Source organism: Myxocyprinus asiaticus, chromosome 25 (genome assembly GCF_019703515.2).
Source record: "Myxocyprinus asiaticus isolate MX2 ecotype Aquarium Trade chromosome 25, UBuf_Myxa_2, whole genome shotgun sequence".
Classification (NCBI taxonomy): domain Eukaryota; kingdom Metazoa; phylum Chordata; class Actinopteri; order Cypriniformes; family Catostomidae; genus Myxocyprinus; species Myxocyprinus asiaticus.
Window position 1 is genome coordinate 41,175,652 of NC_059368.1, and position 14,265 is coordinate 41,189,916.

Below are 14,265 nucleotides of genomic sequence, written 5' to 3' on the forward strand. Positions count from 1 at the left end.
ATCGCTTCAGGACTTTGAAGTTGCTGACTGGGTGTGAAACATTAGGAGTTAATGAGCAGAAATCAGTACCATGGTATATTTAGTCTTAGCTGTGAATGAACTGAAGAATTCTGTTTTTGTTTGATAGAGAATTAAAAATTGGTACAATTCCTCATTGCGAAAGAGTCAAGAAATTGTGCATTATACCAATACTGTAAGTTGTGAATTGAGCTGTGGGTTGGAAATATTTTTCTAGCAGAGTTAGACTAAGATGCCATAGAGCCAAAATTGTGCAACCAAAGGTAAATTTGCCTTCACCTGAGAGATACGGATAGAGTTTGAAACAAGTTATTCTGAACTAGGGGTCAGAAAGAATTGATAAGCGTGACTTCTCACAAGTGAACAAATAAGCAGAATAGCCTACATGTGATTCATTCGTTTTCTTAACTGCACTAGATATAGTTTATACAGAATTTGACAATTTTGTATTTTGGAAATTTATGTTTGAATTGTCTGTGTATCTCAGTCTGATCAGTCAAATAGGCTGCTTTAATGGCTTTAACACCCTTCTGTTTAAACATCTTTTGAGGGCACATCTCCTGTATTGCCATGGTTGAGTTTACACAAAACAATGGTTATGGATCTGAACTGAGGCCAACAACAGAAAGACATGGAACAGAACCTCCAAGTGTGACCATTGATTAGATGATGGAGAATCTGAATGAATATTTGGACAAATGGCTGGGAATAATGAAGTGCCATGATGACATCTGCCATAAATACTGCATTAAGCACACAGAGAGTGGATTATGGACCTTGCCTGACATTAACAGGGCTTATGGAAGACACAGCGTTTAAGAACGAACACCAAGAAAGATGGCTGGTCTGTGATTTCATTGAAACAAATTCGACACCACCTGCAAAAAGTATGAAATGGATAGATTGCAGCATGAGATCAAAGCAGAGAAGGCAAAAGTTTGAGCACTAGCTGAACAATTGCAGACTGAAAAGAAGGCAAAAGAAAGACTGGTAAATGAGAATGACAAGTTGTTAACTCTGCTTTCCAAACAATTGGTTTCAAATCAAAGACCTCTACAAAAGCATCTAGCAGCCAAACAAAGAAGTCGCTGCTCCACCAATTTTAGAAAGCTCAAAGCCATTGAGGATCAACAGCAGAATTATCTGCTTAGAGAGATACCAGGAGACCATGGTGAAACCAGTGCTTCAGACAGCTCAGATGACCTTTCAATACCCATGCTGAGATTACAAAGGTTAGACTCGCTCCTATCATTGTCAGAAACAAAAGGACTGAAGTTGAGGTTGATAAGGAGGAGTACGAGCAAAATGGTGAGAGACGAACTCGCATTGTGACAAAAGTGATCAAGAAATTTGTCCCATATAGCACATACCTGCCAGCTAAACCAGAGGAAGTTGACAAGTGGTCAAAGGAATTACCAGATGTGTATACAGTCATGCAAGGTTTGGCAAGTTCTTCAGCGCTTGCAGAAAATATACACTCTACACCCATTAGATGGGACAATGATTCTTAATGTCAACTTAAGGGACAGTGACCAAAGATGACTAACTGAAAATGTTGAAATCAGGATAGATGAGTCTAAAGAAAACATTGATGCAGGATGGGAAGCTGTTTGAACCTTGTCATATTTATTTGACAAGAACTGAAACCTGCAGTGGTTAATTGGGCAAAAACATGCCTGCAGAAGAGAGGGGAAAGTGTTGTAGAGAATGAAGAACGCTTCAGACAGACTTGGCTGGAACATGCTGATTTAAATGACAGGGAGGGTCTTGACAAGGACACTGGCATGCCTCTTAAAATTGCATTTTGTAAATTGACTCAAATCTGAAATCTCTAGAGTCTTTAAAATCTGCTATGATGACTGGGATAGTGTTGGAACTGCATTCATCCAGATTATTGAATGGTCAGCAAAGATTGAAAGAGCACAGAATGTGAAACTCAGAGCTCTGCAATCCAAAACATTGAGGTACAGGATCATGGAGATGGAGCGTAAAGAGAAGGAACATCAGAGATGCTCAAAAGCAAAAACAGAAGATGGAAAGTGCAAGTGTTGCAATGAGGAAGGACACTGGGCTTGTAATTGCAGACTGAGATTAAGAAACCAACACAATGGAGTCACGTGACACCATGCAAGGATCGGACATGTGAACGGCGAGCTCTGCGCACTTTGCTAGTTTTAACACTTTTAATGACATAAACCGGTGAGATTCGATACACTCTGTTCCATAACTGTTCTAGGAGGACAATATGTCAAAGAATTCAAAATCCTCAGGCTCTGGAGACATTAAAAGACACTTACGTGCTCAAACTGATGGCCCCAAGCAGGCTACGAGCCTGGGAGTTGATTTAGTCGGGGAAGTGCGGGAAATGCGGCGAGAGATGCTGAACATGTCGGCAATGCTGACGAAGGTCATTGCAGACTTGAAAGATCTTGCTGTGATACGTCAATCGATCACTACCATGGAGGTGAAGTTCACTGAGGTGGTTACAAGAGTGGGGGATGTCAAGAAACGGATCGATTATCTGGAGTCATCAGAGAGTTATCTGCTAATCCGCTAGTGACCAAGGTGTATTTGTAGCATGTCTTGGAGAAGTTGGAGGACATGGAGAATCATAGCTGGCAGAATAATGTCTGTATTGTCAGAATTCCTGAGGGCAAAGAGGGACAGAATATGGTGAAATTCCTGGATGGACTCCTTAAAAATCTGCTCAACATAGCAGGCCATAACCTGGAATTCGAGCAAGCTCACAGGGTTCCTGCTCGGCGATCCACAGAGGGAGGCAGGCCCAGACCAGTTCTGGCCAAATTTCTGGGATCATCTGCTAAAAATCTTGTGTTATGCGAGGCGAGGAGTAAAGGAAGGCTTTCTTGGAAAAACCACAGCATTTTCTTGTTCCCAGACTTCGACAAGACAGAAATGTGATCGATTCAAGGAATGCAAGAAATGTTTACATTAACGAAGGTCGCTTTTGCACTGATATTCCTGGCCAAATTGAGAATAGATGCTAAGGATGGCTGTAAAACATTCACATGCCCACAGCAAGTGATGTCCTTCATAAAGTCAATGGATTAAGTCATCTTGTGGTACTCGCGTTGCAGCCGAGTGGACTGGCTCACTGAACATTTGCTTGACCGTTTGATGAATCTGCACACTTTTTTTGTGCTGGTTCCACCTAGCGGCTGGAGTTTATTTTGTAGAGTAACACACCTTCAGGACAGTTTTATGGATGAATCTACACGCTCTTTGTGTTTATTCCACCTACTGGCTGGAGTTTGTTTTATAGATTATCTTTTGCTGTGTAATTCTGTCCCACAAAATTTGTATAGAAGCAAATAGACTTGAGTAATCCGACAGAAAAGTTGTTGTGGGGGTACACGTAGACGTGCATGGACTGTTTGAGTTTGGAGGGATGGACACCAGTTGGCGCTGCCGTGCGCGGGGTTAATGTGCATGTTTTTCTTTTTCTTTTTTTTGGGGTTCTGGGGGATGTTCGTGTTTTGATGGTTGCACTAATGTTGGAATGTGGTCTTTATAATCTTGTTTTAGACGCACAATCTGTTTTTTCTTATATGTCAAAATGTCAAATGTTAATATGAGTGGATTATCTCTCTCCATGTGGAATGTGAATGGGTTGGGGCACCCCATAAAAAGAAGGAAGGTTATTTCTCTTCTTAAGCGTAAGAAATATGATATAGTGTTTCTTCAAGAAACTCATCTTTCCCAGCAGGAAGCTAAAAAATTTGGGAGGATATGTCTTCTTTAGTACTGGCTCGAGTTAGAGCAGGGGAGTCATTACGCTGATAAGTAAACATCTATTAACATCTATATTTTGGCTAATATTTATGCACCTAACATTGATGATCAGGGCTTTTTTATAGATCTTGAAGGGATGTTGCAAGCCGCTGGCACCCCTCATGATATAATATAGGGAGGAGACTTAAAATTTTGATGGACTCAGTCCTTTTTTTTTTTTTACGATACATTTTTTTTATTGATTCAACCATTAAATATAACTAGCAGAACACACATATACAGAATCGATATCCAACCCCCACTTTTTTTTTAACAAATTTTGAAAGGATCTCAACACTCCATTCTCATATAGGTCACCGAGTGTAGTAACCCCCCCCCCCCCCACAATCCACTCTGACCAGCAAAAAGGGGACTTGTTGATGCATAATTTGGGGTTCAGCCATATGCTCGAGGCCACATTAAAAAAAATGTCAGAATTAAACAGTCTGGACACTTTTGTGCATACCGAGATCAAGTGGGAGATAACGGGATGTAACTTAGCTTCTCCGATTAATTTGATAGAAAGGCTCTGCAGTGGCGAAATAGGGGCAAGCACTTTCTGTTCTATACAGAACCAGGGAGGGGCTCTCTCAGGTGGAAGCGACCAATGAGCCAAATGTCTGAGACCGAATGCATAATAATAAAATAAAATCTTGGGTAGGCCTAGCCCACCTTTGTCAATATGTAACTTATTGAAATGTAATTTGGGACGCTTACCATTCCAAATGAAGGACTATGCTATGCTATCAAATTGCTTGAAATAAGAGAGGGGGACATCAACAGGGAGAGACTGCAGTAAGTAATTGAATTTTGGAATACAATTCATTTTAATAACATTAACCTTCCCAGTCATAGATAAATGTAATGAAGCCCACATGCCCACGTCACTCGAAAACCATTTTATTAAGGGGTAAAAATTAACTCTAACTAAATCACACAAATTTGCTGGAAATAAAATACCCAAATACTTAATGCCCTATTTGGGCCACTGGAAAGCACCCTGCTGGAAAGCCGTTTCTGGGCAGTACGCTGTCAGAGCCAAAGCTTCGGATTTAGACCAATTGACTCTATATCCTGAAAACTTAGAAAAGGAATTAATAAATCTGTGAAGGCAAGGCATAGATCGACAGGGGTCAGAGACAAATAATAAAATGTCATCTGCATAAAGCAAGAGTTTATGCATACCCCCTGCCACCACCCCTGGAAAATCATCCTTTCTTATCGCGGTTGCTAATGGTTCCAGGGCAAGACAGAACAATAATGGGGAAAGAGGGCAACCCTGCCGGGTGCCCCTATCCAGAGTAAAATAATCTGAAATTAATTCATTTGTTTGTACTGCTGCTACTGGGTGTCTATAAAGTAACTTGATCCAACCAATAAATGTACTCCCGAACTCGTATATTTCTAAAACCTTAAAAAGATAATCCCATTCTACCATATCAAATGCCTTTTCGGCGTCAAGTGAGATGGCAGCAACCGGAGATTGTTCATTCGCTACTCACCACATGATATTGATGAGACGCCTAATGTTATCAGAAGAGCTGCGGCCTCGAATAAACCCCACCTGATCTATATGTATAAGAGATGTCATAACTTTACTTAATCGATTAGCCAGAATTTTTGACAATATTTTAATGTCTAGCTGGATCAGGGAAATTGGACGGTAACTTTTACACTCGCTTGGATCCTTGTCCTTTTTAAGAATCAGACTGATCCGGGCTTGTGTCATGGTTGGTGGAAGCTTTCCATTCTTTAATGATTCAGTATAAACTTCTAGAAAAAGTGGAGCCAGTTCTGTAGCATAAGATTAGAAAAACTCAGCGGCAAAGCCGTCAGGCCCCGGAGCCTTGCCTGTAGGCAAGGCATTAATAACCTCGCCAAGCTCCTCCAAGGTTATCTCAGATTCAAGAGAATTTTTTGCTCAGTCGTCAGTTTAGGGAGATCTAATGGTTCCACAAAGTTTCTAATATCTTCATCAGAAGATGAAGACGTGGAACTATAGAGATCAAAATAGAATTCTTTAAAAGCATTATTAATAGCATTGGCCGAGGTAAATATTTCACCACCAGCAGATTTCACTGAGGGAATGGTAGAAAAAGACTCTCTCTGCTTTATATATCTAGCCAAAAGTGTTCCTGCTTTGTCCCCCGACTCAAAGTATGACTGTCTTGCCCTGAATAGCCAAAACTCCACTATCCGCGACAAAATAGTATTATATCTGTATTTCAATCGAGTCAATTCTCTGAGGCCATCGGATAACAAACGGCGCTTCAGCTCTGCTTCGGCATTTTTAATATTTCCTTCCAACTCCACAAGTTCTCGTGCTTTGGATTTTTTGGTGAATGAGGCATACTGTATGATCCGGCCCCTAAGAACTGCCTTAAGTGCCTCCCAAGCCAAGCCCACAGTGGATACTGAGGACCAGTTGGTCTCCATATAAACATTGATTTCAGTCTTTAACATTTGTTGGAATTCAGGATTTTGCAAAAGGGACACATTAAGGCACCAACTATATGATTTCTTTTTCTCCGTATGTAGCAGCATCTCTAAACTCACCAGGGCGTGATCTGAGACTAAAATGTTTCCAATTGAGCAATCCACAACAGATGAAATGAGGGACTTGGATATAAAAAAAAAAAATCTATTCTAGAATAAATCTTATGGACTGATGAAAAAAATGTATAGTCCCTACCAGATGGGTTCAGAAGTCTCCAAATATCTGTTAGACCAAGATTTTTACATATCCTGTGAAGCGTCAATGTTGCTCTTGGGGGCTTACACACTTTTGCTTCACTATGATCAAGGACTGAATCCATCAAAAGATTAAAGTCTCCTCCCAATATTATATCATGAGGGGTGCCAGCGGTTTGCAACATCCCTTCAGGATCTATAAAAAAGCCCTGATAATCAGCATTAGGTGCGTAAATATTAGCCAAAATCAACCTTTGCCCCTGAATTTCAGCTAAAACAATAATTACTCTTCCTAATTTATCTTTATTCTATTTGAGACATTTGAATTGTAGATGTTTAGTTACCAATATAATGACTCCTTTGCTCTAACTAAATCACACAAATTTGCTGGAAATAAAATACCAGATGTTAAAGAAAACACGCCCACCCCATATCTTCCCAAATTTTTCCGCTTCCTGCGGAGAAAGGTGTGTTTCTTTAAGAAACACTATATCATATTTCTTACATTTAAGAAAAGTAATAACCTTCCTTCTTTTTATGGGGTGCCCCAACCCATTTACATTCCATGTGGAGAGAGATAGTACACTCATATTAACAACTGACATATTGATATAATAAAAAAAATAAACTGTGTGTCAAAAACAAAATTATACAGACCACATTCCCCATTCAAACAATCAAACCCCGAACTTCCCCCCGAACAAAACAAACAGAAAAAAGAAAAAGTGCGCTTTAACCCCGTGCACGAAAGCGCCAACCGGCGACAATCCCTCTAAACTCAAAAGGTCCATGAACGCCCACGAGCTCCCATGACAACTTTGCCACCTCACAAATTTGTGAAGCAAAATTACATAACAGAAAATACTTTGTAAAATAAACCCCAGCCAAAAGGAAGAATGAACACAAAGAACATGTAAATTAATTTGCAGAACTGTTTTAAAGGTGTGATCCTCCACAAAACAAATTTCAGCTGATATAAATCCATTCAGTTTCATGGATAGACAAACGAATGTTCAGTGAGCCAGCCATTATGAGTTCAGCGGATGACGTAATCATTCCAGTGTCCCGTAAATGGAACAAGCTTCAGCCGCTAGGTGGAGCCAACACAAAAAGAAACAAAACCGACATCCCGGTTCCCTGGATGGTCAAGTCAATTCACTCGGAGGCCGCATAAAAGTATATACCATGACTTACTCAATCCATCAACTTTATAGCATACATGCTCACGTCAACTGTGAGCATGTAGATATTTTGCGGTAGTGTCCACTCTTAAACACTCTCGGTAGTGTCATCTGTAGTGTCCACTCTCAAACTGGCCAGGAACTTCCATGCAAAAGTAATCTTCCATCAATGCAAAAGCTTCTTTAAGGAAAGTGTTATTCACAATACAAACTCCAGCTGCTAGGCGGAGCCAGCGCAAAAAGAAACCAAAATGACACCCAGCTTCCTCCAAAGCCAGAGTAAGTACAGCGAGTCGACCCACTCACATGAGAAACATCCAATGGTTTACTCAACCATTGATTCTATAAAAGACATTGCCTGATTGGGACATGTAAATACTTTGTGACTGTCCTTCGTTTCTATTCTCAGTTTGACCAGGAACATCAATGCAAAAGTGATCTTACGCTGATGCAAGAGTTTCTTGCATTCCCTGAACCGATCAAGTTTCTCTCTTGTCGAACTCACAAAGTCCGGGAACAAGAAAATATTATGATTCCTCCAAGAAAGATTTCCTTTGCTCCTCGCCTGGCGCAACACAAGATCTTTATCGGATGACCTCAGAAATTTGGCCAGGATCGATCTGGGCCTGTCTCCCTCAGCAGATCTCTGAGCAGGGATTCTGTGAACTCGCTCGATTTCCAGCTTGTGGCCTGTTATGTCGAGCAGACTCGGAAAGAGCTCGTCTAGGAATTTCACCATATCTCTGCCCTCCTCATACTCAGGAATTCCAACAATTCTGACATTATTCCTGCGGCTTCTATTCTCAAGATCTTCAAGCTTTTCAAGAATACGTTCCAGATTAACTTTGGTCGCGGGCGGATTAGCGGTTAATTCCCTCCCCGAAGACTCCAAATAATCGATTCGTTTCTCAGCATCTGACACTTTTGTAACTAACTCAGCAAGAACCTTTGTCATCATCACCGATATGTTGGTCAACTGACGCTGGATCTCTTCTCCCGCTGCGCCATCCAGATCGAGTCTCCGGTCTAGGCCTGTCGTGGCTTTCATCCTGAACATGTAAGTGTCTTTTAATGCCTCCAGAGCCCGATGATTTTGACTTCTTTGCCATGTTTTACCTCAAAGAGCAAATGTGTAACTGGGTGTATCGAATTTCACCATGGCGTTCGATGGACTCAGTCCTTGACCATAGTGTGCAAGCCCCCTAGAGCAACATTGATGCTTCACAGGATGTGTAAAAATCTTGGTCTTACAGATATTTGGAGACTTTTGAACCCATCTGGGAGGGACTATACATTTTTTCATCAGTCAATAAGATTTACTCTAGAATTGATTTTTTTTATTTTTATATCTATGTCCCTCATTTCATCAGTTGCTGATTGCTCAATTGGAAACATTTTAGTCTCAGATCATGCCCTGGTGTGTTTAGAGATGTTGCCACATATGGAAAAAAGGAAATCATATAGTTGGTGCTTTAATGTATCCCTTTTGCAAAATCCTGGATTCCAACAAATGGTCCTCAATATCCTCTGTGGGTGTGGCTTGGGAGGCACTTAAGGTGGTTCTTAGGGGCCGGATCATACAGTATGCTGCATTCACCAAAAAATCCAAAGCACAAGAACTCGTGGAATTGGAAGGGAATATTAAAAGTGCAGAGGCAGAGCTGAAGCACTGAATGTTGTCTAATGGCCTCAGAGAATTGACCCAATTGAAATACAGATATAATACTATTTTGTCACGGAAGGTGGAGTTTTGGTTATTTAGGGCAAGACAGTCATATTTTGAGTCGGGGGACAAAGCAGTGAAGCTTTTGGCTAGATACAGTGGTGTGAAAAAGTGTTTGCCCCCTTCCTGATTTCTTATTTTTTTGCATGTTCGTCACACTTAAATGTTTCAGATCATCAAACAAGTTTAAATATTAGTCAAAGATAACACAAGTAAACACAAAATGCAGTTTTTAAATGAAGGTTGTTATTATTAAGGGAAAACAAAATCCAAACCTACATGGCCCTGTGTGAAAAAGTGTTTGCCCCACCTGTTAAAACATAACTGTGGTTTATCACACCTGAGTTCAATTTCTCTAGCCACACCCAGGCCTGATTACTGCCACACCTGTTCTCAATCAAGAAATCACTTAAATAGGACCTGCCTGACAAAGTGAAGTAGACCAAAAGATCTTCAAAAGCTAGACATCATGCCGAGATCCAAAGAAATTCAGGAACAAATGAGAAAGAAAGTAATTGAGATCTATCAGTCTGGAAAAGGTTATAAAGACATTTCTAAAGCTTTGGGACTCCAGAGAACCACAGTGAGAGCCATTATCCACAAATGGCGAAAACATGGAACAGTTGTGAACCTTCCCAGGAGTGGCCAGCCGACCAAAATTACCCCAAGAGCGCAGCGACGACTCATCCAAGAGGTCACAAAAGACCCCACAAAAACATCCAAAGAACTGCAGGCCTCACTTGCCTCAGTTAAGGTCAGTGTTCATGACTCCACCATAAGAAAGAGACTGGGCAAAAATGGCCTGTATGGCAGAGTTCCAAGACGAAAACCACTGCTGAGAAAAAGAACATTAAGGCTCGTCTCATTTTTGCCAGAAAACATCTTGATGATCCCCAAGACTTTTGGGAAAATACTCTGTGGACTGACGAGACAAAAGTTGAACTTTTTGGAAGGTGTGTGTCCCATTACATCTGGCGTAAAAGTAACACCGCATTTCAGAAAAAGAACATCGTACCAACAGTAAAATATGGTGGTGGTAGTGTGATGGTCTGGGGCTGTTTTGCTGCTTCAGGACCTGGAAGACTTGTTGTGATAAATGGAACCATGAATTCTGCTGTCTACCAAAAAATCCTGAAGGAGAATGTCCAGCCATCTGTTCGTGACCTCAAGCTGAAGCGAACTTGGGTTCTGCAGCAGGACAATGATCCAAAACACACCAGCAAGTCCATCTCTGAATGGCTGAAGAAAAACAAAATGAAGACTTTGGAGTGGCCTAGTCAAAGTCCTGATCTGAATCCTATTGAGATGCTGTGGCATGACCTTAAAAGGCAGTTCATGCTCGAAAACCCTCCAATATGGCTGAATTACAACAATTCTGCAAAGATGAGTGGGCCAAAATTCCTCCACAGCGCTGTAAAAGACTCATTGCAAGTTATCGCAAACGCTTGATTGCAGTTGTTGCTGCTAAGGGTGGCCCTACCAGTTATTAGGTTTAGGGGGCAATCACTTTTTCAAACAGGGCCATGTAGGTTTGGATTTTGTTTTCCCTTAATAATAACAACCTTCATTTAAAAACTGCATTTTGTGTTTACTTGTGTTATCTTTGACTAATATTTAAACTTGTTTGATGATCTGAAACATTTAAGTGTGACAGACATGCAAAAAAAATAAGAAATAAGGAAGGGGGCAAACACTTTTTCACACCACTGTATATAAAGCAGAGAGAGTCCTTTTCTACCATTCCCTTAGTGAAATCTGCTGGTGGTGAAATTTTTACCTCAGCCATTGATATTAATAATGCTTTTAAAGAATTCTATATTGATCTTTATAATTCCACGTCTTCGTCTACTGATGAAGATATTAGAAACTTTGTGGAACCATTAGAACTCCCTAAACTGACGAATGAACAAAAAAAAACTCTCTTGATTCTGAGATAACCTTGGAGGAGCTTGACAAGGTAATTAAGGCCCTGCCTACAGGTAAGTCTCCGGGGCCAGATGGTTTTGCCGCTGAATTTTTTAGATCTTATGCTACAGAATTGGCTCCTTGTTAGAAGTTTATACGGAATCATTAAAGAATGGAAAGCTTCCTCCAACCATGACACAAGTCCGGATCAGTCTGATTTTGAAAAAGGACAAAGATTCAAGTGAGTTTAAGAGTTACCGTCCAATTTCCCTGATTCAGCTAGATGTTAAAATATTGTCAAAACTTTTGGCTAACCGATTAAGTAAGGTTATGACATCTCTTATACATACAGATCAGGTGGGGTTCATTCGGGGCCGCAGCTCTTCTGATAACATTAGTCATTTCATCAATATCATGTGGTCAGTGGCAAATGATCAGACTCTGGTCGCTGCCATCTCACTTGATGCCGAAAAGGCATTTGATATGGTAGAATGGGATTATCTTTTTAAGATTCTGCAAATGTACGGGTTCGGGAATACTTTTATTGTCTGGATTAAGTTACTTTACAGACACCCGGCAGTGGCGATACAAACAAATTGATTAATTTCAGATTATTTTACTCTGGATAGGGGCACCCGGTAGGGTTGCCCTCTTTCCCCATTATTGTTCTGTCTTGCCCTGGAACCATTAGCAGCCACGATAAGAAAGAGGATGATTTTCCAGGGGTGATGGTGGGAGGTGTGGCGCATAAGCTTTTGCTTTACGCAGATGATATTTTATTATTCATCTCCGACCCCACTAGATCTATGCCTTGCCTCCACAGAATTATTCATTCCTTTTCTAAGTTCTCAGGATACAGAGTCAACTGGTCTAAATCCGAAGCTTTGGCTTTAACAGCATACTGCCGGTAATGGCTTTTCAGCCAGGCAACTTCCAGTGGCCCAAACAGGGCATTATGTATTTGGGCATTTGATTCCCAGTTAATTTCAACCCTTTAATAAAAAGGTTTTCGAGCGATTATCTATGACTGGGAAGGTTAATGTTATGAAAATGAATTGTATTCCAGAATTCAACTACCTGCAACAATCTCTCCCTATCTTTTGGGGGGGTTTCATGTTATAGTGCCTGGTCAGTGCCTGGTCAAAAACCATTAGAATCTAAATGGGAAGGTCCACCTCAGGTTCTTTTGGTGCAGCAGTTAAGGTGCAGGAAACAGTGGATAGACGTGAGCCATTGAGGATGAAGAGGTAAACATACCACCACTGTTAAACACTGTAGTGCCCTGCCAAAATTAGGGACAGTTTTGAGGGCAGATAGATATATTTTGGTCAAATCTATTTTCTTTGGCACAATACTTTTTCCTGTTCTCTTGTGTGTCATTGCAGGTGTTCCAGTGTTCCAGAGGATGCTCATGGACATCTGACATCTACACTGCTGACACCTGCTGAACATCCACGGAACATAACCGCACCCACCAATTCCACATTATCATAACTTATAAATGTAGAAAATTCCTGAAAGAATCAACTTGCATTTTTACAGCAGAATGCAATATAAACAGAACACAACTATGTTTGCCAGTTCCATAAGATAACTTCATAATAAAAGTTTCTGGAGGACACAAGCATTCTTCCAATGGAATACAACCATTCACCATGAACTTTTATTCTGACATCTTAAGTAAAGATGCCTGTACTGTATACAGCATGCTGTATACATGATTAGTTAAATGTTTAAATTTTTACTTTTATTTTATATGATCAAAAATGATCAGAGGAGGGATTGAAGGATTGTGTGTATTTGTAATTATCTGTAGTCAGATGTATTTACATTGTGCAATCAACTGAATCTTTTTTGTAAATGTGTGAACCAAATGGCCCTTACAGTCAGAATAACAAAGGTACGGTATGATCACAGGTCACCATCTGGTCACTGCTTTGCAGTGACATTAACCAGAATAACAAAGGTTTCGAAGAATACCATTGGCAGATCCTAACAGTACTGTCTGACATACAGACAGACAGGGTTAAGATTCAGAAGAGCTATGCTACAAGATTGACTGATTTCAATAAACTCTTTTCCCCACAAGCACTTGGTTTTGCTTACTCCTCTTTACGTATTTTAAGAACTCTGATACATTAGCAAGCCACCCAAAATCTGGTCATCCAAATACAAGAAGTTTTAACAACCTTTACATATGGGAACATAACTTCACCTTTAAGCACAGTTTTTATATTCAGAACATCAAAAGCAAAATTATCGCGATATGTAACGGTGTAATTGGATGTATTCTTAGGGTTAACTCTTTACACGTGTGTGTTTGTGTGTGTTAAACAGGAAAATGGGGTTGAGTTTGAAGCGTGTCTGGTCGCACAGTGTGACTCCTTGATTGAAGCTCTCACGCGGCAGAAGGCCAAACTTCTCACCAAGGTCACCAAGGAGAAAGAGTGCAAACTGAAGGTAGGTCAACACAAACACACTCACTCCCACTCCCACACACCATGCAAATCTCATGTTATTATCATAATTTGTATTAATAAATATTTATTTTAATTATAAAGTTTTATTTATATAACAGCATTCAAAAACTCAATGTTGCTTCATAACAGCAAAAAATAAAATAAAGAAACATGGTTGTTTCTAAACATAGGCTACTTATGGTTGCTAAGCAATGTTGCAAATGATTTATAGAATTAATTGTAATGGAAATCAGCTGATTTTTGGTCACAGATGTGCATATTTACCTGTATTAGAAGCTCATCCAATCAGATTTCAGAGTCTGGACAACTAAATGTCTTTGTCAAGTGTCCATGTTTCAAACATTAACCTTAGAGCATTTTTGTAGCAGTCTACATCTGCTTTCTGTTTTACTACTTTAAATTTCATATTGCATTGATTAAATTACATTGTAATTCACACCGATGGACCGGAGGTAGAGAGAATTTCTCTAATACA

General features: G+C 40.2%; 1 protein-coding gene across 5 annotated transcripts in view; it reads left to right on the forward strand.

Annotated features, from left to right (window-relative positions):
* The window catches only part of LOC127415801 (E3 ubiquitin-protein ligase TRIM9), a 260,197-nt gene that overhangs the window by 64,378 nt on the left and 181,554 nt on the right, over positions 1 to 14,265 (forward strand). For all 5 annotated transcript variants that reach the window (XM_051654752.1, XM_051654751.1, XM_051654753.1 and 2 more), the window contains exon 3: positions 13,648 to 13,770. In XM_051654752.1, coding sequence (XP_051510712.1) covers positions 13,648 to 13,770 — 123 coding nt within the window. The remainder of the gene's footprint in view (positions 1 to 13,647; positions 13,771 to 14,265) is intronic.